The sequence below is a fragment of the Sarcophilus harrisii genome, chromosome 2, assembly GCF_902635505.1.
Source record: "Sarcophilus harrisii chromosome 2, mSarHar1.11, whole genome shotgun sequence".
Lineage (NCBI taxonomy): Eukaryota > Metazoa > Chordata > Mammalia > Dasyuromorphia > Dasyuridae > Sarcophilus > Sarcophilus harrisii.
Genome location: NC_045427.1, coordinates 245,929,997 through 245,954,589, shown reverse-complemented (window position 1 = coordinate 245,954,589; position 24,593 = coordinate 245,929,997). Strand labels below are relative to the sequence as shown.

Genomic DNA, 24,593 nt, shown 5'->3' with positions numbered 1-24,593 from the left:
AATAATAATAAAAAAGAAACAACAAAAAAAAATTCTTCCTTCTACAATTCTTCTTTGACACTGCTACAGAATAATCCTCCTAAGAGATAAATCTAACAATGTCACTCTCCAGATCAAAAATTATAAATGGCTCCATATTGTCTATAAATACAAGTTTCCGAGCCTAACATTCAAAATCATCCATAATGTCTCCAACCTACCTTTCCAGCTTCATTGTACATCATTCAACAATTTAATGAGCATTACTATTTACCTACATGTCAGATACTATCCAAAGCACTAGGGATACAAAGACATCAAGGAAACAGTTCTTGCCTTTAAAGAGCTTACATATATTCAACACAAAAACAAAATAATTCTAAGAGAAGGTACAGCAGTAACAACTGAAGGAATTAAAGCTTCATATAGAAAGTAATTCAAACTGAGTTTTGAAAGGAGCTGGGACAAGAGTTAGAGGGCATTCAGGCCATGAAGCCCAAAACAGAGGGCCAAGAAGAATTACATTGTCATATATAAAGAACAGCAAGGAGGCCTATTTGGCTTCCCTTATCCCACTGACTCTTTGATGGGAAATAATGGAAATCAGTCTGGACATATACGTTGGAACCAGATTGTGAAGAACTTTAAATATTAGTTCTGAGTCATGTGATCAAGATGGAGACTAGACATTTTCTCAAAGATTCAAGACCTCTGAAAACTCTCCAAAATAAGAATTATGTGTAAGAGATAAAACAATTTAGCTGCCTCCACCACCTACAATACTTAACAATGCAGTAATCCACTGAACCAACAACAAAAAAAAGTAATCCTTATTGCTGAGTGAGCACTCCTTACCCCACAACCCATCATGTTTAAGGCAAGGTTGCACAAGTTAAATCATGAGCTTGCAGTAGAATTTTACTCTAAACTCCTTCCTCCCCCAGTGCCATAGAAAGTCAAAAAACAAAAGTTTGTCCTGGCTGGAACAGCAATGTGGCAATGTTATGTGCTGTAACAGAGTTTAGCTGGGAACTAAGAAAAAGAAAACTGGGACCTGTGTGTGTGGCTGTGTGCCACTCCACTAAGCCTGAGGAAAAGAGCATCCAGCTGGAACTAATTCTATAATATCTCCAGAAGTCACCTGAGACAGAGACTGAAAATGAAGAAACGTTAACTGTCTAGCATAAGGGGAGGCTGAGGCTTTTTGAGATCTAGATTCCTGGAAAACCACCATAAAAAGAGAAGGAATAAGAAAATGAGTAATAGAGAAAAATAAGAAAACAGATGAATTTATCAAAGATCTTAGGAGGAAGGAAATTCAGTTACAGAACTTAAGCATTAAGCAATAAATCAACAGGAAAGATATTAATAACAAGGGAATATAATCTCCAAATTCTCCAAAAGAGTTCTAAGAACTAAGAAAAATATTATAAGATAAAGAAAAGTGAATCAACACCTGATGAATCAGAGGAACCTGTGAATTTCAAATATATATATATGGAATAATAGAAAAATGTTTCTGAAGTTTAAAAGGGAAATAAGAATCATGAAAATGGAATATAGGTACTACACATATGTACTAACTGAAAGAACAAAAAAAGTTGAGTCCTCAGTGCCAAATCTTACCAAAGAAATGAAGAGAGTAATTGATTAAGAATACAAATACAAAAAATGAAGAGTAATCTGGAAGAGAAGCCAAAAGCAACATTAAGAGAAAACATAATCTCGATACAAGCAAAATAAAATCAATATAAGAATAGGATGCAGACAATTTAAGGATTATAGACCTTCCAGAAAAACACGTCAACTTCAAAAAACCTGAAAAAATTTAACCAGAACTTCTGAACACAGATACAAACTGTCAATTGATAGAACCCACAGAAAGGTGACCTCCAGGAAAAAAAATCGTCTGCCACATCCAAAACACACAGTGATTAAATGTTGCAATTCCACTAACAAAAAACAAATTCTACAAATGATCATAAAGTTTCAAAAATAAAGGAAAGAAATATAACATTATTCTGTACTTACAAGAAACCATATGAGGGAATGAAATAATATGTTTCAAACAGCAGAAGAATTGAAGATATAACCCATTAATATACCCTATAAACCTAAGTATAACCATTAATAATTAAAAAAAAAAAAGATGTACTTCAATAAAGATGTTTGAAGCACTCCTAGAAAGAAAACCAGACCTGAACGAATTATTTGTTTTGCAAACATTGTCAACAAAAAAAATACAAGAAAGGTAAACAAAAAAATAACAAAAGAAGCATTAAGAGATTTCATTTTAATACACACAACACAATAAGCAAGACCTATAGAGCAATTTAGTATTTGATAAACCCCCAAATTCCAGCTTCTGGAATAATAATTCACTATTTGACAAAAATTGCTAGGAAAACTGGGAAAATAGTATGTCAGAAACTCAGCATAAACTTACATCTCACACCTCATACAAAAATAAGGTCAAAACGGGCATAAACGTGATTTGGGCATAAAAGTTGATACCAACCATAAATAAACAAATTAGGAGAACAAGGGATAATTTACCTATCTTATCTTTGAAGAAGGGAAGAAGAATTTATGACCAAAGAAGAGCTAGAGAACAACCTGAAAGGCAAAATGGACAACTTTGATTACATTAAACTTAAAAAGTTTTGCACAAATAAAACCAACAGAAACAAGATTAAAAGGGAAGTACAAAAATGGAGAAAAATCTTTACAGCCAATATTTCTGATAAAGGTTTCATTTCTAAAATATATAAAGAACTGTGTCAAACTTATAAGAATACATATCATTCCCCAATTGATAAATGATTAAAGAATATGAATAGGCAATTTTCAGATGATGAAATTAAAGCCATTTATAATTATATGAAAAATGTTCTAAATAACTATCGATTAGAGAAATGCAAATTAAAACAACTCTGAGGTACCATCTCACACCTCTCAGATTGGCTAGGATGACAGGAAAGGATGTTGGACAGGAAATGGATGTGGGAAAACTGGGACAGTAATGCATTGCTGGTGGAGTTATGAAATAATCCAACCATTCCAGAGAGCAATCTGGAATTATGCCCAAAGAGCTATAAAATTGTGCATTCCCTTTGACCCAGCAGTACCATTACTGGGTCTGTATCCCAAAGAAATCAGAAAGGAGGGAAAAGGACCCATATGTGCAAAAATGTTGTAGCAGCTATTTTTGTGGTAGCAAAGAATTGGAAAATGAGTAGATCCCTGTCAGGTGGGAATGGCTGAACAAACTGTGGTAAATGAAGGTAATGGAATATTACTATTGTATAAAAAATGATTAACAAGATGATTATAGAAGGCCAGGAAAGATTTACATGAACTGATGCTGAGCAAAACAAGCAGAACCAGGAATACATTGTATATAACAGCAACAATGTGCAATGATCAACTATGAAAGGCTTGGTTCTTCTCAGTGGTTCAATGATCCAAGGCAATCCCAAAAGACTTTGGGCAGAAAATGTCATATGCATCCAGAAAAATATCTAAGGAGCCTAAATGTAAGTCAATATATGCTATGTTCACTTCTTTTTTCTGTTTTTTTTTTTCTTTCTCCCATGGTTTTTTCCATTTGCCCTGATTTTTCTCTCCCAGCAAAATTTATAAAACAATGTGTATTAAAAATAAGCAAAAAAAGAGAGATTTCATTCTAAAAATACACAAGGAGCCATGAATGAAAGAAGAAGACAGAAGTGATGGAGAAAAAGGTCTGAAACATCATGGGCCACAACCCCCTGGCTATAGGTGAATCAATGTTTTTGTGAGACTTACTGTGACGACCGCGCTAGCACCCAGGACACCCCAGAATCAGTCAGAGTCTGGATAAGCAAAAGTCCTTAAGTCTTTATTCTTGGTCTTTAGACACAGGATTGAACAGGATGGAAGCAGAATCTCCACAACCGCCTTCTCCCTCCTCTACCGCAAAGAGTTACTCTGGATAGTCTTACTCCACACCCCCTAGTCCCTCCTACAATCCTCTGCATACACCAATCATTGAGCCAGCACAGGATAGTGGGAAGGACCATATTCCAAGCATATGGCCATAGAGTATTGTCTAATCAGTAATTAGCCCTAAGTGCTTGAACCGACCTCAGTGCAATGACTCAAGAGTTTCAGCCCTCTACAACTTACTGCATCTTTTAAATAGAACTGCTGGAATCATAGTGAAGATGTTGAACTAGCAGGACAGCAAGTTCTCCCCCAAACCTTCTCTGCATATATACACCAGATGAAATCTTGATGGAGAAATTCAAGGCAAAGTCAGAAATCACCTTTCCAGATCAAATCAGCATAGGGAGACAGAGAAGTCTTTGAACCCTGGGACAAAGTCTAGCATGGAGCACAGGAAGAATCTGTGCACTAAAACAAAAAGCGGTCCCAGGCTCATATTGGGGTCTCATCCCCAGAGCCATCCCAGCCTAAGCGGTGCCTACTAGCAACTTCTGTTCACTTAGTATCCATTTCTGGGTCACAGAAACAGGGTGGAATAAGGAGGAGAGACGACCTGTTCCTGCCCCATCCTTAAACCTTCAGGACAGACCCTGGATTCTATATCAAACAAGGAGAAGTTTCAGAAACAAGCAGTAACAGTGCGGCCTTGAAGTCTGCAAAAGAATAACGAGGGTAGGAATACCAAACCAAAAGGAAGCCTACAATTCTGTCAGTGTAAGCCAATAGAGCTTCTCAGCTGGCTGACTGGCACTGAGCCCAATCTAGCACTGTTGCTCAGACCTAAACCCAGGGCAGGCAATCACAGAGTTCAGAGCAGGGGGAGAACAATCAGCCTTTATTCTCCAAATGAAAATTCCCAGGAACATTATAACCAAAATCCAGAGCTTCTATGTAAATGCTAGATATTGAAGAAGAATAAGAGATTTGCTGGAAGGTAGAGCCTTGGCAACTGATTAGCTAGCTATAGGGGATGAACTACACTCTATCCTCTGAGCTTGTCCTCCTCATCTCCATGCACTGCCACAGGCCATCACCAATGAGTGAAATGCACTGTCTCCTTATCTTTACTTATTGAAATCCTCCCCACAATAAATCCTCCCTCATGCCCGCTCCTCCTAAACAAAAATCATCATTCACTCCTCAAATTTTCCTAGAGTTCTTTGTCTGAATCTCTCCTTTGACTATAACACATTCTACTCTGCATCATACTTATCTGTATTCATCTTGTATATATCACCATTTTTCTCTAAATTGTAAGCTCTTGAGAATAAGGACTAGTCCACTTTTCATCTTTGTATCCCAACATTAAGCAAAGGACCCTGAACATATTAGGAACTTAAAAAACATTTGTTACTAAACTGAATTAACTAAAGATTTATACAATATGTTAACTTTATAGTCTTCTGGCTCGGATAGGAATGGCCTGACCTGTTGATAACATCTCTCTTAAGACATAATTAAGCCCAGTTGCGACTCCTTCCCTAGCTGTGGAGCAAATACTCATCTACTTAGCCTCCTTCTGGCAAGCCTTCTTTCAAAGGATATATTCTTCAATCTGGGCAGATAAATGCTCACAGTCTGCACCAATCGCAATATGGTCATCTGTAAACAAAAGACAGTTCTAAACAACAACCAATGTCAGAAAAGGAAAAAAATAATAATAGTAACTTTTTCATTGTGAGAAGCTAATTGAGTTAATTCATCATTTTCCAGAAATAAAGTGATGCCTATAACTTATAGCTGACGCCAAACCCAAACTGTGTAGCTGATTTATTTTTGAGTTCTTTGCCATTTCCACAATCCAGATCTCTGTCAGGGTTATAATGTCCTCTCTCTTGAATCTTTCCATCTGTCATGAGCTAAAATGACGACAACATAATCAACCCTTCTAATTAGTTTGGCCCTTAAAATGAAATATGACCAAAGTCATTACATTCTAAATTGGATTTGGCATCATAACATCAGAAAATAGGATCCTCTATGATAAAAATTTTATTTGGAGCTTCCAGCCAAGAACTTCAAAGTACTTTATGAAATTAAACACCTTTATATGAAATCTCACTGGAACAGCCAAGGGTTTTATTTACCAAATGCCAGGAGTTCCTAGATGCATAGTCTCAGGATTCAGGCCTTTCCCTGTTGTGTTTGGGGGAAATGGGGAATTTTTAAGATCCCACATATTAAGGAACCTTCTGTGGCCACAACCTCTGATACTCTACTTCTCTTCACTTACTGTCTGTCTGAAGGGCTGCTGTCAGCATTTCTCGACATTTATTACGAACAGCATCACAGGTTATGGGAATAGGAGGGAAGGTAGTAATTTTCGGAGTGGTGAGAGTCCTCGGTGGGTCTTGCTTTTTGTTGGAGCTAAAAAAAGAAAAATTTTTTCAGAATGTTTTGATTGAGACAACCATGGACAATATGGTAAAGGTATGTGACTTAAGGCATAATTCCAAGTGAGTTAAATAAACATTAGCATTGCTTGTTGCTCAGTTGTTTTTTAATTGTGTCTGACTTTTTGTGATCTCATTTGGGGTCTTCTTGGCAAAGATACTGGAGCGGTTTGCCATTTCCTTCTCCAGCTCATTTTACAGATGAGGAAACTGAGGCAAAAATGGTTAAATGACTTGCCCTGGGATATATCACTACTTAGTGTCTGAAGCCAGATTTGAAATCAGGAAGATGAGTCTTCTTGACTCCAGGCCTTGTGCTCTATCCATTATGCCACACAGCTGCCGCCAAACTAATCAAACTACCCCAAATCTAATTCCAGTACAATATTCCCATCCAAAATGATCAAAGGATATTAAACAACTAGTTTTCATAGGAAAAAAATGCTAGCTTTCAACAACCATAGTTTCTAAAAATGTTTCAAATCACTAAGTAGAGAAATATCTTAAAGCAACTGTAAGTTTCCACTTCATTCCATCACATTGGCAAAGATGATAAGAAAGATGACAACTGCTGGAAGAGAATTTGTCCAAGCATTCTAGAAAGCAATTTGGAACTATGCTCCAAAAACATCTCTAAACTATAAGTTACTGGGGGAAAAAAAGGTATCTGTGAATTTTTGTATATGCTTTAAAAAAAAAAAAAAGGTTCTCATGGTCAAACAGGGCTCATTCATAAGAATGCCCTGATTAGTGACAAGATCATTTTTTTAAAGTTAACTAAAATTGACAGATTTTAAAAACATACCATGTGCCCTGTGTAATTCCCTTAGCAAAAGGGGTGAGAATTGAGAGGGTCACAACAGCTCTGCTCAACAAATCAGGGAAGACCACTTGAAAAACTTTATAAGCTTTATGAAATACTTTTTCCCCCACTCACAAATCAAGAAAACAAGACAGTTCACCTATTAGCTGAGACTGTTGCAAAAAATCTTTACAATGCCACCAACTTTATTCCCACTCCCACTCTAAGTTTACCCGTGAGTACCACATACAAGTAAAGAATCCAAGTCTCTGGGCTGGTATTTGATTACTCATCAAACTATGTTGGCTGAGTTGTGTGTTTTTGAAGTAAGAAAGCAAAAAGATTCAGGCAAAACTTCCTTGTGACAATGCAGTGTGGCTGGAGGGAATGTGATTACCTGACTAGTTTCTCCTATATTTAAGGGTTAGTCTTTCAGTTGTAATGCAAGCCCTTCCTGGATCTTGGGCTGTGAAATAATCTACTTTGGGTCTGAAGTGGAGTTATACCAAAGGACTAAGTAATGATAATTAGTGATAATTCTGTGTCATATGGTCTTGTCCATGACAATTTGTGAGCCCTTTCCAATTCTCGGGTATAACTATGTCAGGTATCATGAGGCTCTAGCCCAGAACCTTACCAGATGTCATCAATATTCACAAATCTCTTTTAAAAAGTTCTTTTTTTTTTTTTTCCGGGACAACTAGGTGGCACAATGGATAGAGCACCAGCCCTGAAGTCAGGGAGACCCGAGTTCAAATCTGACCTCAAATACTTAATGCTTCCTGGCTGTGTGACCCTGGGCAAATAACTTAATCCCAACTGCCTCAGGAAAAAGAAAATTCCCCAACTTTCTGTCAAAAATTATGGAGAATTTTAACTGGAAAATTCTAGAGAACTATAATTTGTTGATCTAGTCTATTTCATAAACCATAATCCACTAATTTAAGTACTTTCTGTTTAAGGAATCGTTATGATTTGGGTGATCTTGTGAGCACTCATCATTTAAGGGAACAAGAAATGGAAAAGAGAAGGAAGGATGTTTATAATTTATCAGCAGTGGCCTGTAATTTAAGTCATGTTTTAAGATCAGATGTTCCAAACCTGAACTATAGTATGACTAGAAAGAGAAGATTTAGAAAAAGGAAACCTGGATTCAAGTCACAGCTCTAGTACTTATTACCTGGGTGAACGTGGGCAAATCATTTACTGTGTCTGGTCCTCAGTTTCCTCTTCTGTAAAAGATGGGGATAATCTCTGAGATCACAAGGTCACCTACTGCTGTCCATATGTCTAAAGGGGATCCTATGATTCAGCACTAAATTCTATGTAAAGTCCTTTAAAACATTCTAGCAGCTGTTACTGTATTTAGTCAGGTGAGATTTACAGATTCAAGCCTATGCTCTAAAGGGAAACAAAAGGACTTCCTAGGGGGAAAAAGAAAAAAGAAAAGAAAAAAACACACAGGTGTAGAAAATGATCTCATTTCCCCAGCACCACACTAACTTTTGAAATTATTGTTGTTGTTTTATTTTAAGTCTTCCTTTCCCACGACCTCTGCCTTCCTTCCCATCCCCCCAACAACTACCATCCCTCCAACTTAATAAGAAATCATCTGAATCCAGAACAAGTTTAGACGAGCTAAGTAGACTATCCAGAGCAAAAAAGCTATTTGGGCCTTAAAGTCCTCATCTCTGGAATTCTAGAACTCTCTCCAATGCTTCAACTATGTCTAAAATGCCCCATGACCTAGACTGGCTTAGAGATTATGATGGAAGACATTCATTTCCTAAAGATAATTTTACTTTGTGCCTGACATCATCTACCACTTATGTGACCTTCCATCTTTGAGCAGATAAAATAAAGTTTGTAAATAAAGCACTTTCCATCCAACAACCTTGTGAAATAAACAGTATCCTCATTTTACAAATGAAGCTCAGAAATTACATGTCTTCTCTGTAGTCATACAGATTGTAGATTTTAGTCAGAACTGAATTTGAAAGTCCAGCATGCTTTCCAATATACCAAGCTATAGAAAAAAAGTTTTACTAACTTGCACTTCTCACTTGGGGAAGATTCATTTCACATGTAGGGTTCTGTCAATCATAGGTTTACTAATGCTGCTAGTAGAAATTTCTAATATACATTCCTCATTATGTGTTCTTGATGGGATAGGGGTATAGACAAGAGAGTCATTCTTGAGGAAGCAGGTGGCGGGGAGAGGCAGCAATTACTTATCACATTCTAATCTCTCTTTACTAGTCATATTTCTCAGGGACCCCTGGCCCTGGAGGGGCAGCTGGATGTTTCAGAGGTTAGAACACCAAGCCTGGAGTCAACAAGACTTGAGTTCAAATCCAGTCTCAAACACTTACTAGCTGTGTGACCCTGGGCCAAGTCACATAGCCTTGTTTTTCTGTTTCCTCATCTGTAATAGAACTAGAAAAGGACATGGCAAACCACTCCAGTATCTTTGCCAAGAAACCCCAAATGAGATTCACAAACAGTTAGACAAAAGTGAAACTTATGAACAACAAACCTGACCCTGTTTTTGGCTTCCAGCCTTCAAAACCATGCTCCTGCTGCTGTCTCCTCAGACCCTGGGACTTCTCACCCTTATACATCCAATTATGTCTGCTGCCCTTTCTTCATCCTCTCTGTTAGGCCCACTGCTTTCACCCACTGATGAGTTCCTAGAAAAGTCTCCATTTTGTGAAAAGGCCCAGGCTGACCTTCATTCCTTCCCAGACTTGTCCCTAGACTTCAAAACCATGGTATTACCAGATAGCTTCATCCTGCACCCCCTCTCTCACTTTTGCTTTTCAGCCTCCTTTTGTATGTTAGCTTCTCCCAAAAGAATATAAAATCCTTGAGGGCAACATGTATTTTGGCTTATATTTGTATCCTCAAAGTTTAGCACAGTGCTTAGCACACAGTAAGAACTTAACAAATATTTGTTTCCTTCTCTCCTTCCTTCCTTCTTTCCTTAAGAAAAGCTTCTGGGATTGAGCCCAATTTATTTAGTTTCTAACCACTATGTAAATGACAGGTCCTAAATCAGTCCCTAACTATAAGTCTAACATAAAGTGGTGTAGTATAGTTAAAAAACAAAAACAAAAACCAAAAAATCCCCTGAATTTAGAATCAAAAGACTTAATTTTAATTTCTAGTTCTGATATTAACCACTTCTGTTATCCAGACAAGTGCTTATACTATTAGTCTGATCAGCCACAATCAGACACACCTCAACTTGACTCTAACATAGTGATGTCATTTTGGTCCTCTTCAAGAATAAAGGACACAAACAACTACCAATGACCCAGACATCAGTTTTCACTTCTATAAAATGAGGAATTTGTACTAGATACAAAGATCCCTTTCTAACTCTAAATCTTCTGGTCTTCTTCACCACTCTTTACTCTGAACCTAGTAGATTCATCCTTAGTCATTATGTTTTCCCTAAGGAAACTTCTGTAATGAACGAGATATTCTTAATGAACTTCTGCAAAAGTTTTATGACGATGGGAAATTCTGACAGCGTACTTTAAAAAAAATAATAATAATAATAATTCTGGATTTTGCAGATTGAAGTATACTGTTTTTTTCCACTTTACTTTTCTTGAGGGTTTTTTGTTTATTTTTTTTAGAATGGGGGAGATCTATGCTTTCCTTTACAACATGACTTATGGAAATGTTTTGCATAACTTCACATGCACTTTCTCAAATGTATTGGGGGGAGAATCTGAACTCAAAGGTTTAAAAACAAATGTAAAAAAAATTATTTTACATGTAACTGGGAAAAATAAAATATTAAATATATGAAAAATATGCATACCCAGACACATACACACACACACACACACACACACACCCCTGGATTTGAAATCAGAGGAGCTACCTCCAAATTATACTTCACAATTAATAATCTAAGTGACCACAGATTTTGGCTTTCATAAAATGAAGGGTTTGGACTAGACAACCTCACTAGTTTCTTCTAGTTCTATAATCTTAAGCAATGTAACAGACACCTAATCATAATCTGTCATACACCCATGGACTCCTTTTCTTCAGACAAAGAGATAAAACTCAGAGAGAGAAAAAAGACAGTAAATACAATCACTTTCCTGTCAACTCTCATCTGCAATAATGTTAGTGGGAAGGAAAGAAAACTTCACAACTTTCAGCCTTGAAAAACTGCTTTTTCAAGGGCATCTGATGCCAGGCCAACCATTCCCAAGCAGCTGCATGTGAGATAACTTTTATCCAAACTAACTGTACGATCAAAGAAAAGAAACGCAGAAGCCAAACAAATACATATAGGATAACCAAAACAAAGTTAAAACAAACCAAGTCTAGTCAACAGGAGAATGTAGTTAAGAATCCAAAAAGAAAAGATCCTTAGAGAGCAACAACAACAAAATGAACCAAGTGAAAAGCATCATCCTAACAAAAATATTCCAGGATTACAGATTTAGAAATGGGCAGGGTCTTAAGAGAACAACTAGCCCAATCATACATTTTACAAATAAAGAAACTGAAGTTCTGAGTGGAAAAATGACTTGCTCAGGATCATATAGTTAATAAACAGGAGAGCCAGTATTCAATGCCAGTTTTTCTGACTCTAAATTCCATGATCGATCTCACAAATGATGAATGGATAAGTTTTTCTTGCAAATAGGAAAACTATCAATGCCCAAAACCCAAAAGGAACTTTCGAAAGACCAAAAGTAAAATTAACAAAAATATAATCAGTTTCAACATTTTACATTTTCTGTAACTGAAATAATCCCATATCTACAGGCAGGCATGTGTTCCAACCTGATAATCAGAAATTTGCACATATCCCAATAGAGCCATGTTGAAAAACTCCTCTCCAATTTCAGATTAGGTTATACTGCTGACTGGTTTGCATATAAGACAGTATTCATCATAAAATCCTTTTCAAAGAACTCTAAGTAATTTATAGAAATCTTTTTAGTCTTGAACATCCCTCTGAAGTAAATGCACTGATTCTCATCCATGTTTTACTGATGGGAAATAGGGGCCTGCTTCCAAAAACAAAAAGAGACACAAAGTCAAAAAGAAGTCTGCCTTTGGTCTCCATCCCACATCAGAATGACTCCCAGTCCACACTTCCCTTGAACATCTCTGTCAGTTGGAATTTCACCTTTGATCTTTTGTGTCAGAGGCATCCTTCGAAGACGTTGCCAAGGAAGAATTCCTTTTCTTCTCATCATTTTTATCTTCTGAGGCATCTAAATTCAATAGGGAAAGAATGGAAACACATAATGGCAGATCAAATGGAATTATAATTAAATTGAGAAGTGATCTGAAAGCAAACCACAAATCCTTTCTATTTTTCTACTAGCCTAGTTAGCAGAGCACATAAACTGTTTGGACCAAACCTGTTTGGGACACCTTACCCTAAAGCACAAAAGGATCTCAGCTATACTCTCAAGAGTATTCTGCTGGGGAAGAATGAAAATGCAGACTCTAAACAGCAACTTGTGACACCGTTACTGTGAAGGAATCACAGGAACACATATATGATAAAAATATATCCTGTGATGCACCAAGACTTTAGGACTTGCATTTATATGTTTTACAGTTTACAAAGCAGTTTTCTCATAGCTATAAAAGAATTACACATATTTTTATCCCCATTTTACAGATGAGGAAATTTAAGATAAAAAAGATCAAGTGACTTGACCAAGAAAACATAGCTAGTAAGCAGTAGAGAGTTAGGACTTAAGCCCAAGTCTCTTAACTCCAAGTTTAGCACTCTTTCCTCTATACCACATTACAGCAGTAACAGCAGATAGCAGTGTGTCTTGCCACTAATGCCAGATACCCAGCAATCCTGAGAGGGTCTCATCTAAGTCCAAAGCTGACTAAGGAGACTCTATCAGGATTACATCATGCTTCTACTGAGAGCCAGTCCTTCAAGATACAGCTCCAATTTGACTGCTAATATAAACATGGTCACATTATGTAATGTGATCTTTTACCTTATGGGGAATAAATAAGTCAAAAGTCATGCCTATAATATTGTGAATATTGTTACTCTCAATAAATTCTTTGTAATTCAATGTTTATAAAACAGATTGCATGGCTAGCACTTTACAGCAAAAAGAGCACTGGACTTGGAGGCAGGAGGCCTGAGTTTGATGCCCAAATCTGCCACTTACTTGTTGCGTAGTTATGGTTAAATCACTCAACCTCTATGAGCCTCAGTTTCTCAATCTGTAAAATGAAAATAATAATATTTGCACTATCCATTTCATAGGGGATTGTGAGATAAAAACTTTGTAAGTCATAAGATGCTAAAGAAGTATGAGCTAACTAACATTAAAGAATATTTTATTTAACTAAACAAATATAAATTTATTAGAACACAACCTGTAGAAAAAGACATAACTTTTTTAATAGAAAATTTTCCCCAGGAAGTATTCCTACAAATAGCAATGATTTCTATTCAACATCAGCCTGGCTAATTATATTGAATGATTAACAGAACTGTGAAAATTGTCATACTCCCCTAGCGAAGGAATAAAACAATTTGATGGGTACATCCTTTAAAAAAGGCCAACTTCATGCATTTTTAGAGTTCAATTGAAAGGACAGAACAAGTAGACTAAGTGCAATTGTAGGAGAGAATTCTTGTATTTCAGGACTAAAGGGCATACTGATAATATTTTTCAGAAGTGCTGCAACATCACCACTTGTCATTTTCAAAATGCCATAAAACCAATGTCCTAAAATTCTGAAGGCACATTTTGATAATTAAAGTAGCTGAATCCTTTCAAATAGTTGGAATCACACACACACTCCCACCTCTACTCCCTATCTCTCAACTCCACAATATCCTCTACCAGATTCATTCTGGCTAACTTATACATAGAAACAACCCTATGCAGTCTTGTTGCTGATGAGTGCTAAACAACATCACGAACTAAATAACATTATAGTTACCATTTTTAGGTGAAACATTTGAGAACTAATTATATGCACAATATAAAGGAAGTTACATAATACACAAATACATAAGCAAGAACAATATTTTTCCTAACGAGATGAAGAATTAACTACCATTTATATAGCATTTTAAGGTTTTCAAGGTGCTTAACATATGTACATTAGTATGGAGTACTTCTACCGAAATAAATGGCAATCTATGCCTTAACAGACTGTCTTCATGAATGGCTACAGACAAAACAAAAATTCATCTACTGATGCTGAGGTCTGTCATTTAGCTAGACTATTCTCACCAAGAAAGTACTTTTTTAGAGCTTACATTCTGTTAACAGAATGGCCTCCAAAAGGCCAGAATCACTTCCATACCAGGATGAGGCATCAGAGGAAAACTTAAATAAAGACTAATAATAATTTATCAAAAATAATTAGGAATAAACTTATTCAGAAAAATCAGATTTTCCCCTTTTTTTTAATGTATCTCTGCCCCACAGGCTAGCTAAATTCCCTCCTGGTAATCCCTTATTTCTGTCTATCTTTCTCTGGATATCTTTTGCTCTAAGTTGTAAACTTTCAGTTTCTTAGCTGACTGGTTCATATCTGTGACCTCAGGGATGGAAAACAAATCCCACCTGCATGAGCAGTACCTATCCTCCTCCCTTTAACACTACTAAAGCAGACATGACCCCTGAGCTGAGCAAATATCATTATCCTCCCAACAAGTGCCAGAGATACAAGGAGTTCATTGTTAAAGCTTCCTGTAACCTATATGTTGAGTTGCCTTGCAGCAAAACATCATAAACAACCTTTTCCTGACATGGCCTAAAGAGCATGGTTCTCAAGGCTGGTTGTACCCCTTCACTGCCCCTTCCCAATTCCCCCTTTGGAGGTGAGAGTCTCAGTGCAAGGAAGATGATGAGCCATCCTATCCTAGAGATGTCAGTTATGGCCCCAGGTTGAAAGAGGAAGTTAGTGAATTGCCTTCTTTTGTTGTCCTCATATCCTAATCTCTTAGATGTCTCCAGTTAAGCCATATCGCTTTCCCTTTGGACTCAACTCTTATTATATATACCAAATATAAGGGCTCTTTGCTTTTAACATTGACTGGCTCACATTAACTCAACTATTAGTTGAATTTTAGTTCCAAGAACAAACTTTAATCACACTTAAAACTTATTTGGCAGTAAATATGACACAGGGATCATATACTTCAATAAGATGGAAATAAAATGTTCTATTCTGGAGGGAGCATAAGAATCATGAAAAGCAAGAGAGGAGAGAATTTTGTCTTTGATGGTGGACTAAAAATTAGTTCACCTTCTAAAAGTAAGTCATCTCTCTCTCTCCTTCTCTCTCTCTCTCTCTCTCTCTCTCTCTCTCTTTCTCTCTCTCTCCCTAAGGGTAGGAACTAAGGATTTTTGTTTTATGATAATAAATTAATTACTACCCTTATTACATGCCTTAGCTCTCATTTAACTAACCATAAATCGGACACTTACCCAGCAGTTTTTTCCATGATTTGATGAGAGATTTAGCAAGTGAGATAACTTCATCATCAGTACTCTGTTTTCTCAGTGCATTCACAGACATCCCAATCCGGGTAGACTACAAATCAACATTCAAGAGAGAAATTTTTCACAAATTTTTAAGGTAGCTCTAACCCATAATTCCAAAGGATCCATGATGAAAAATTCTATCCATTCCCAGAAAGAAAACTGAGGAACTCTAAAAGCAGATTGAAGCTTTTTACTTTATTTTTGTTGAGTTTTTTTTTTTGACTCTTTTCTTTTGCAGCATAGCTAATATGGAAATATATTCTGCATGACTTAACACATATAATCATTATTAAATTGCTTGTTTCTCAAGAAAGAGGAGGGATAGGAAGCAGAGTATTTAGAACTCAAAAAAATTAAAGTTAGAAAAATGTTTACATGTAATATTTAAAAACAAAAATATATATTTATTTTTAAAAGAGTGGTCTACTATATTGGATTACTTGCTTTCTGAGGGTTGGAGGAGGAAAAGAGAAAAATTTGAAACAGAAAACTATCTAAGCATTGTATTTTTTAAAATAAAGTTATCATTAAAAAGAATTTTTACATTACAAATAGGAACAATAAAAAATTATAGTTAAAAAAGGTGGTCTAACCCAGTCATGCAAATCTCTTTGCCTAGTAAAACCACTTTGCCAGAGACTCAAATCTGAGATTGCCTAGTAAAACCATTATGCCAGGGATTCACTATTCAATTCACATGTATTCCATGTCATTCAGTCTACTATCATTATTATATCAGTACAGTTTCATTTTATTTTATTATTATTTTTTTTGTGTGTGTGAGGCAGTTGGGGTTAAGTGACTTGGCCAGGATCACATAGCTAGTAAGTATTAAGTATCTGAGAACAAATTTGAACTCAGGTCCTCCTGACTTCAGGGCCAGTACTCTATCCACTGTGCTATTTAGCTGCCCCTATATCAATATATAAGGTCTAATGACCAATAGCCTGTTCAGCACCCAAAAAACCTACAGATCACTTCTGAATGTTTCCACTAGCTCATCAGTATGACTGAGAAACATGCATCCTAATCTGGAAAAGATGTTAGTCCATTTTCTATCCTATTTTGAATTCTTACAAGGATATGCTTTAAAAATCCAACAGTATCAAGAGAAAAAAAGGAAGGGGAAGAAGAAGAGGAAGCCATTTCCCTTGTGAAATCACAAAACTGTATTTGAACAGTCACTTAAGTTAGCTGAAATCTCCAAGAGTGATATTATTAATCATCTCAGTTTATTAGTGACTTTTGTTAAGGTCCATTTTTAAGTTACTACTGCTAGTAAGCATACATAGGTTAATATAGAGAGAGAGCAGGCTGAATGAAGTAATGAAATAAGCACAGGCTCAAAGCCAGGAAACCTGTGTTCTAGCCTCAACCACCAGCTATGAGACCTTAGACAATTCACAGCATCTCTGTGTCTCAATTTACTTATCTATAAAATGAGGAGCTGACTAGATAAGATGATCTCTAAATTCTATGATCCTGTGATCACTGGTGATCTTTCATTCCAAAACTCATTCTTTATTTCTGCTTGCTAAAGTCTTTTTTGTCTTTCCTCCAAAGTCCAGTCCAAATGCCTGCTCCTTTATGAAGTCTCCCCTGAAACTTCACTCTCCCAGCTAAAAGCTTTTCTCTTCCTCCTCAAATTTTCCTAGAACATTCTGTCTAGACCACATGTTTACCCTTATCTAATTCTACCTTATATCACACTTATTTGTGTATGTGTCATCCTACTCTATTAGGCAAAGGAGGAGGAAAAGACTATATCAAGTTTCATCTCTATAAGCCCAACACCTAGCACAGAGCTTTGCTTGTACCAAGTAATAAATGTTTATCTAATTGGATAATTAACCTTATTCAAAAGGAAGTTTCTATAATTAGATTTTCAGTTTCCTGATAGCAAGGCAGAATGACTTACCTGAAGCAAATCTAGAGTAATTGGCATGCTTTTTAGTTCCTTTAGCAGATCCATAGCTCCATCCTAGGAAGAAAGAAAAGACTGAATTTACTGAAAGAAAGAAAGAAAGAGAGAGAGAACGACAGAGACAGAGAGAGACAGAGAGAGAAAGAAAGAGAAAAAAAAGAGAGAAAGAGAGAGGAAGGAAGGAAGGAAGGAAGAAAGGAAGGAAGGAAGGAAGGAAGGAAGGAAGGAAGGAAGGATGGATTAGCAAAACTGGGCAATTTCTACCTCTCTTCCAATACAGCTCTATGAAAGAACAGATTAAGGAATAAACTTAATACAGAAAGGAATCCACATGATACAATAAGAAAAAAGCTCTGGGTTAGGAGAGGATTTACATTCTAATTCAGGTTCTGCCACTTACTACCCATGTGACTTAACACAAGCTATTTACCATCTCTAGCCTCAGTTTCTTCATCTGTAAAATGAAAGGATCAGAAAAGAAAACCACTGAAATTCCTTCCAGTTCTAAATCTGTGAAAATCTGTGAAAATGTAACATGATAATGAGTCTGGTAAATATTAGAGAAAACAAATATACTGTAGTTCCTGGAATATAGACGGAAAGTGAGAATTATTGCCAGATCATTTTCTGTACTAAGTTTAAGATGATGTTTATCAGAATCATCTAACACTGCCAGAATTACAACATGGGGCGATAACCTTCCAAAGCCAAGGGCCAAAAGAAAAAAAAAAAAAAATGAAAGCTTTAATTATTCAGTAGATGTTACACAAGACATTTATTAAATTTGGAATTGTTCAGTCCTAAATCAGACTACAGAAAATTCTTCCTTATATTTTTCTAATTGGTAACCATCTTATCAATAATCTAATAAATTACCCAAAACACCAAGGGAAATGTAATTTCTATTCTTAAAAGGTACTGGGTCTATATTTTGTTGTGGTTCATCTTGATAAAAGATCCCTCTCCAAAGTCCAGCTTACAAAAGTGATTAAATGAATTGTCCAAAGGAAAAACACATTGTTATTTTGACCTACAGAAAGATGAATGGAGAGGAAGCACATTAAGCGATCATAAAACACACTATTCTCCAAATAGTAATATTTTTTTTTTTGCTACCACACTTATCCAGAACACTTTGATTATGCTGCCTTGGACTTTGGTTACAAATACTATAAAATGCACAATCCCCTACCTTGGAAGTTGGTCTCAAAAACGGTACCTGTCCAGTTTCAAAAATATAATCTGAGTAGCAGAGATGAATTGGACAACTTCTGGAATGACACATAACTCATTCTCTCCTTCTCCCCCCTCTCTCCTTCTACTTCTCTCTTCCCCCCTCTCTCTCAGAGGAGTTCTTATTCATTTATTTGACTCACTTTCAGTAAGTGAAAATTCTACTGGTAAATCTTAAAATTCAGGCAGGAGAATTTTTTAAAATCCTGAACATCCTATGAAGAAAAATTCGTTCCAGATGACAAGGACAAAATGAGCAAACCTTCAATCCTGTAATTCTCTAATTGTAGCCATTTACACAAAAACTATAGTTTTCTACATCATCATATGTATGTTAATCGCCATTTCGGACTACAAGTATTTTTGCCCACCCATCAAACAATTCTTTCTAGCCTAAAAGTTTAACAGCTCATTAAAAATGCAGCTCACAAAGGAGCCAATTGGAATACAAGTCTTGGAGTAATTGTAATTAAAGTGATAGGAATTAGACCCAAATAACTAAGTTTCTTTCTCACTCCCTTCTCTGCAGAGAGACTGTTTCCAATTCATCCCAGGAACAGAACCAATTGCCAATATCATCCTGGCAGACAGAGGCTATGGGCCAAAATAAAATCAGAATCAGACCTAAATACAAACAAACATCTGTAATTCAGTATGCTGGAAACCAACAGAAACATACCTGAAATGGCTTTTACTATGTTTCAAAACGCACTTCCCTTTAATCTTTCTAAAAATCAAAAATCACAAGTTGATTAAATCCAGTTCTCACATTCTACTATGAACCAAAAGAAACTTTTAAAAGTACATTTATTCAGTCAAAAAGAGAGAGAAAGAGTGAAGGTCACCAACAGTAGTGGAAAAGAATGCTAGACTTAAAATCAGAAGACCTTTCTCTACTACTTGGCCTCTTTATTTTGTAGACTACACAAAGCCTATGCAGAGGATCTTTTCATTTGTTTGGTCTTAAGTTTTGTTTTTTGGTTTTTTTCCCCAGAAATTTAATCCAAGATCATCCTCCTGAAACAGCCAGGCAATTTTAAAACATAGGATCTAAAATGATTCCAACACAGTCTGTGGATTTTTTTCCTCACCCTTTAAAAAAGAACATTTATTACTTTATCTTATTCCTTCCTCAGCTTTTACTAACCAGCCTAGAAGATCTTGCTCTTATACAATACCAGCCCTCTTATACCTACAATAACCAATGTTTCCTGATCTTCCCTCTATATTTGACATAACAAACATACCTGAGCAAAGGGGAGATTCATGTTGACATAGACCAAAATTCTCCTTTTATTAAAGGTCCACCAATATTACTGTACCTGCCTCAAGTGCTGGATATATAATGCTGGAAAACAATCAAAACAGAGGCAGTATGATAAACTGGAAAGAATATGGAGTATATGGATTCAGATAAACCAGGGTCAAATCTCAGTTCTGCCATTCTACTTTGTGTGCCTTAAGTAAATCACATCATCTAAAATCCCTTCCAGCTCTAAATCTATATAATACTTTGGCCTTTCTGAGGCTGCTTCTTCACCACTAAAATGAGGGAACTTGGCCCTCTTAGAGGATCTCTAAGAGCTCTTCTAACTGTAACATTCTGTGATTCTGAGAACAAACTATGTGAACCACTCTATACTATCATTTCCCGACCTTAAAAAATTCACTACCTATAGCAATCTAAGTTCAGTATCTTTGCCAAGACAAACAGACATTTTTCTCCTCTTTTTCTACCCTCAAAAACCAAATCTGAAGTTTCTTCCATGAACTACACTTCAAGTCTGTCAAAGATGAATTATAAATGTCTTGCATCAGCATAGAGCTTTTCATATTTTAAAGCACTTCCACATCAATTATTTCTTAATCCCAAAGGGCCTTGTGAGTTAGTCAGGGAAAACATTATTGGAAAAATTACTAGAGGAGAGAAGTTGAGTAACTGATTTAAGGCAACACAGGTATTGAATCACAGAACCAAGACTAGGACCCTGATCTCCTGCTTCTTACCTGTTCTCTCTTCAGCATACTGTGCTGACTCTTATTATCAAATAATGGAGTTATGGGGAAACCTTGTTCCACTACTGAACTGAACTTTGAATAGTGAGGAATAACTTGGTCACAATATAATCTTTTCACTAACATAAGCTGTGTTTCAGATACAATGTAAGAATCAAACACATCTAAAAATGTCTATATAATTAAGACAGGGATTCACTCCTTTTGCTGTTCCCTCTCATTGACAGCCCCTCAGGAGAGGACACTAGACTAAGAAAAACCCAATAAGATAGATTTACCAAGCCTAAGGAGGGGAAGGAAAAAAAAAAAAAAGAATTCAGGAAACTGCTTCTTTTCCAAGACTTTTTTTTTTTTAAAGGAATGAGAAATACCCAATCACAGTATTTTAGTACCCATCTTCCCCTTCCAGAAGGCAGTCCCAGAAAAGAACAGGAATAGGAACAGAGGTAGAAAAGGACACAATCAAGAAAAGGAAAACAACTTCTCAGACCCAAGTGACTTCAAAGTAAGTAACAATGCTTTACTATCAATAGACCAGAATTTCTCTTTCTTATGACATCGTTATTCTTAACCTGCTAATCTTCACTTCCATCTAGTTTAACAGCTCCTACTCCCAAGCTGCAAAGTAACACTGAAAAAAAAAAATTAGTAAACACTGCATACTTAATCAATATTTGCTAAATTTAAATCATACTGATTTGACCCACTATAAATAAAAACATAAACTAGACCCTCACTGCTGTTCACCAATCCCTCCTCTATTCAGTTCTCTGGATTTCCCTAGCTCATTCTCCAAAATGAATGTCTCAAACCTTTTCCTCTATCCTGAAGGACCTACCTCCAACTCTACCACCAATCACTTCACTCATCATCCCCAATACACTCATACATAACAGATAATTTGGGCCTCCTACCTTACAAAAGGGCATGCATGGGCACCTCTTCAGTTTACCTCTAGTCCTAAAACTCAGCATAAACACATTCCCTCTTCTATCTCATAGAAAGAAGTACTCCTAATCCAAGAAAAGATTACTTTGAGTGTTTTTAGTCCATCAATCACCATTTTATTAGACACCTGCTGGGTTCTAAGTGCTGGGACAATGACAACAAAAGTGAAAAAAGACCTTGCCCTCAAGAGGCTTACAACTGCCCATACGTAGGTATAAACAAAATAAAGTGATTTTTAAAGCATGACTTCCTGGTTCCACCAGGACTTTGCTCTAACAATCATCCCTTCTTCTTTCCTTCGTCTTCATATACAGGATATTAAGACATCTGAAGTTGGAGGAGCTGGGTTTGAAGTCTGGTTCTGCTATCTATCTACTACCTGTGGTGACCCTGGGCTGTCAACCTCTTGAGACCTCCATTTTCTCATCTATAAAATGTGAGAGCTGACCTAGATAATTTTTAGGGTTTCTTTCTGCTCTATTTCATTGGTGGGTAAGTTCAACATTTTCATTTTTGATGCTGGTAATTTGGTTTTTTCTTTCCTTTTTCTAATCAAATTAACCAAAGGTTTATCTATTTTGTTGTGGGGGGTTTTTTCCCATAAAACCAATTCTTAGGTTTAGTTCAATAGTTTTCTTAGTTTCAATTTTACTAATCTCTCTTTTAAGTTTCAGGATTTCTAATTTGGCATTTAATTGGAGGTTTTTTAATTTGTTCTTTTCCTGGCCTTTTTAGTTGCATGACCAAGTCACTGAGCTCCTCTTTCTCTATTTTATTCATGTAACTATTTAGAGACATAAAATTTCCCCTAAGAACTGCTTTGGCTGCATCCCATAGATTTTGGTATATTGTCTCATTATTGTCATTCTCTTGGATGAAATTATTGTTTCTATGATTCGTTATTTGAGCCACTCATTCTTTAGCATTAGATTATTTAATTTCCAATTGGTTTTTAGTCTCTCTTTCCCTAGTCCTTTATTGAATATAATTTTTATTATCTGACAACAGAATTGCTACCCTGCTTTTTTTTTTTTTTTTTTTTTTTTGCTTTGGCTAATGCATAATAAATTCTGTTCCAGCTTTTCTTTACCCTTACTGTATTAGTTTCAAATATAAACAATGTATTTGATAACAATTTCTTGTGAACAATGTATTATAGGATTCTGTTTTATAATCCATTCTATTATTTGTTTCCATTTTTATGGGAGAGTTTATATCATTCACATTCTTAGTTATGATTACCAGCTCTATATTTCCTTCTATCCTATTTTCTTCCATTTATGTATTTTTGTTCTCTTTCCACCCTATCCCTACTTAGTAGTGTTTTGTTTCTAAACCACTCTTCCCTCTACCTGTTCTTCCTTCTATCTTCCTACTCTAAATACTATAATCCTCTCATCAGGTATCCCCAATCTCCCAAAAAGTTTTTCCTTAACCCTTCTATTCCATCAAGCTACTATTCCCCCACTTAATTATTCCTTTTCACTGAGAGGCTTATTGGAAATATAGTGCATACCTAATATCTTCAATACCTCACCACCCACTCACTCCTCATCCCTTTTAAATATCTCTTGCATTTCGACCACTCCATTGAAACATTTCTCAAAAGTTCTCAATGACCTCCAAAGTAAAACCCAAAGGCCTTTTCTAACTCCTCATCTTCTCTGATCACTCTATAGTCTGTGACACTATTAACTAGTTTCTTCCTAGATATTCTAGATTGAAGAAAAGCCATTCAGTCATTTTCAGTGTTTGATTCTTTGTGACCCCATTTGGGGTTTTATTGACAAAGATAATAGAGTGGTTTGCCATGTGCTTCTCCGATTCATTTTACAGATGAGGAACTGAAGCAAACAAGGTCAAGTGACTTGCCCAGGATCACACAACTAGTAAATGTCTGGGGCCAAATTTGAACTCATGTAAATGAGTTTTCCTAATTCCAAGTCCAGCATTCTATCCACTGCACCACCGAGCTGCCCTGGGATGGGAAAGAAGAACTCTTCTAGTTTTCCTCCTATTGTTCCTACTATACATTGTCCCAAAAACCTTGATTCAGTTTTAAGGGGCACCTAGAATCTGTCCTTTGATGGATTCTCTTTCTCATCCCTTAATTTTGATATTCTTCAATATACAATTCTTTCTAAATTCCCACTCTAGGTACTTTCATTCATTTCCTTAGTTTCCATTATCAACTTAATATCCCCAAATCTGCAACTTTAGCTATGATTCCTCTTTTAAGTTTCATACTCACATTACAAAACAGATCCTTTCCTCCTTGATATCCTTCTATTACCTCAAACTCAACATACCCAAAATTAAAGTTAGCTTTCCCCAAGAAACCTCCCTCTTCTGACTTTTCTGTTAGTGATATCACCATTCATCCAATCATCCATGTTCATATACATCTTTGTCATCTTTTGAGTTTTCTCTCTCTCCATTTTCCTAACCTTCCATAAAATCAGTTGTTAAGTCACATCAAGTTCCAAAGTCTCTCTCAGATGAATCTCTTAATTTTCTATTTTCACTATGATTCCAGTGCAGGCCTTCATTAATACTTGCCTGGACTGTTGTCAACAGCTCCCTGAAAGTTCCTCCCACATACACATTCTCCTTCCAAATCATCCTTCATACATCTGCCAGATTTATCTTTCTTATGCATAAATATAGTTAAATCACACTTCTGCACAAAATCCTGCTGCCTACTAAAAAAAATTCATATTTTTTAGCCCTGGCATGTAAAACTCTTTGCAAAAAGTCTGTGTCCTAACCTTCCATAATACTCTCTT

The 24,593-nt window shown here is 36.1% G+C and overlaps 1 protein-coding gene across 10 annotated transcripts in view; it reads right to left on the bottom strand.

The window, feature by feature from the left end:
• The window catches only part of TCEA2 (transcription elongation factor A2), a 42,476-nt gene that overhangs the window by 15,140 nt on the left and 2,743 nt on the right, over window positions 1-24,593 (bottom strand). For 8 of the 10 annotated variants that reach the window (XR_004231931.1, XM_031951829.1, XM_031951832.1 and 5 more), the window contains exons 2-6: window positions 17,605-17,667; window positions 15,630-15,735; window positions 12,326-12,413; window positions 6,200-6,333; window positions 5,512-5,568 (exon numbers count right to left, since the gene is read on the bottom strand). Coding sequence is in view for 9 of the 10 variants with exons in the window: in XM_031951829.1 (XP_031807689.1) it covers window positions 5,512-5,568; window positions 6,200-6,333; window positions 12,326-12,413; window positions 15,630-15,735; window positions 17,605-17,667 (448 nt within the window). In the remaining variant the exon portion in view is untranslated. Of the gene's footprint in view, window positions 1-5,511; window positions 5,569-6,199; window positions 6,334-12,325; window positions 12,414-13,346; window positions 13,402-15,629; window positions 15,738-17,604; window positions 17,695-24,593 lie in introns of those variants that run through there. The other 2 variants (XM_031951831.1, XM_031951835.1) reach the window with 2 other exon arrangements.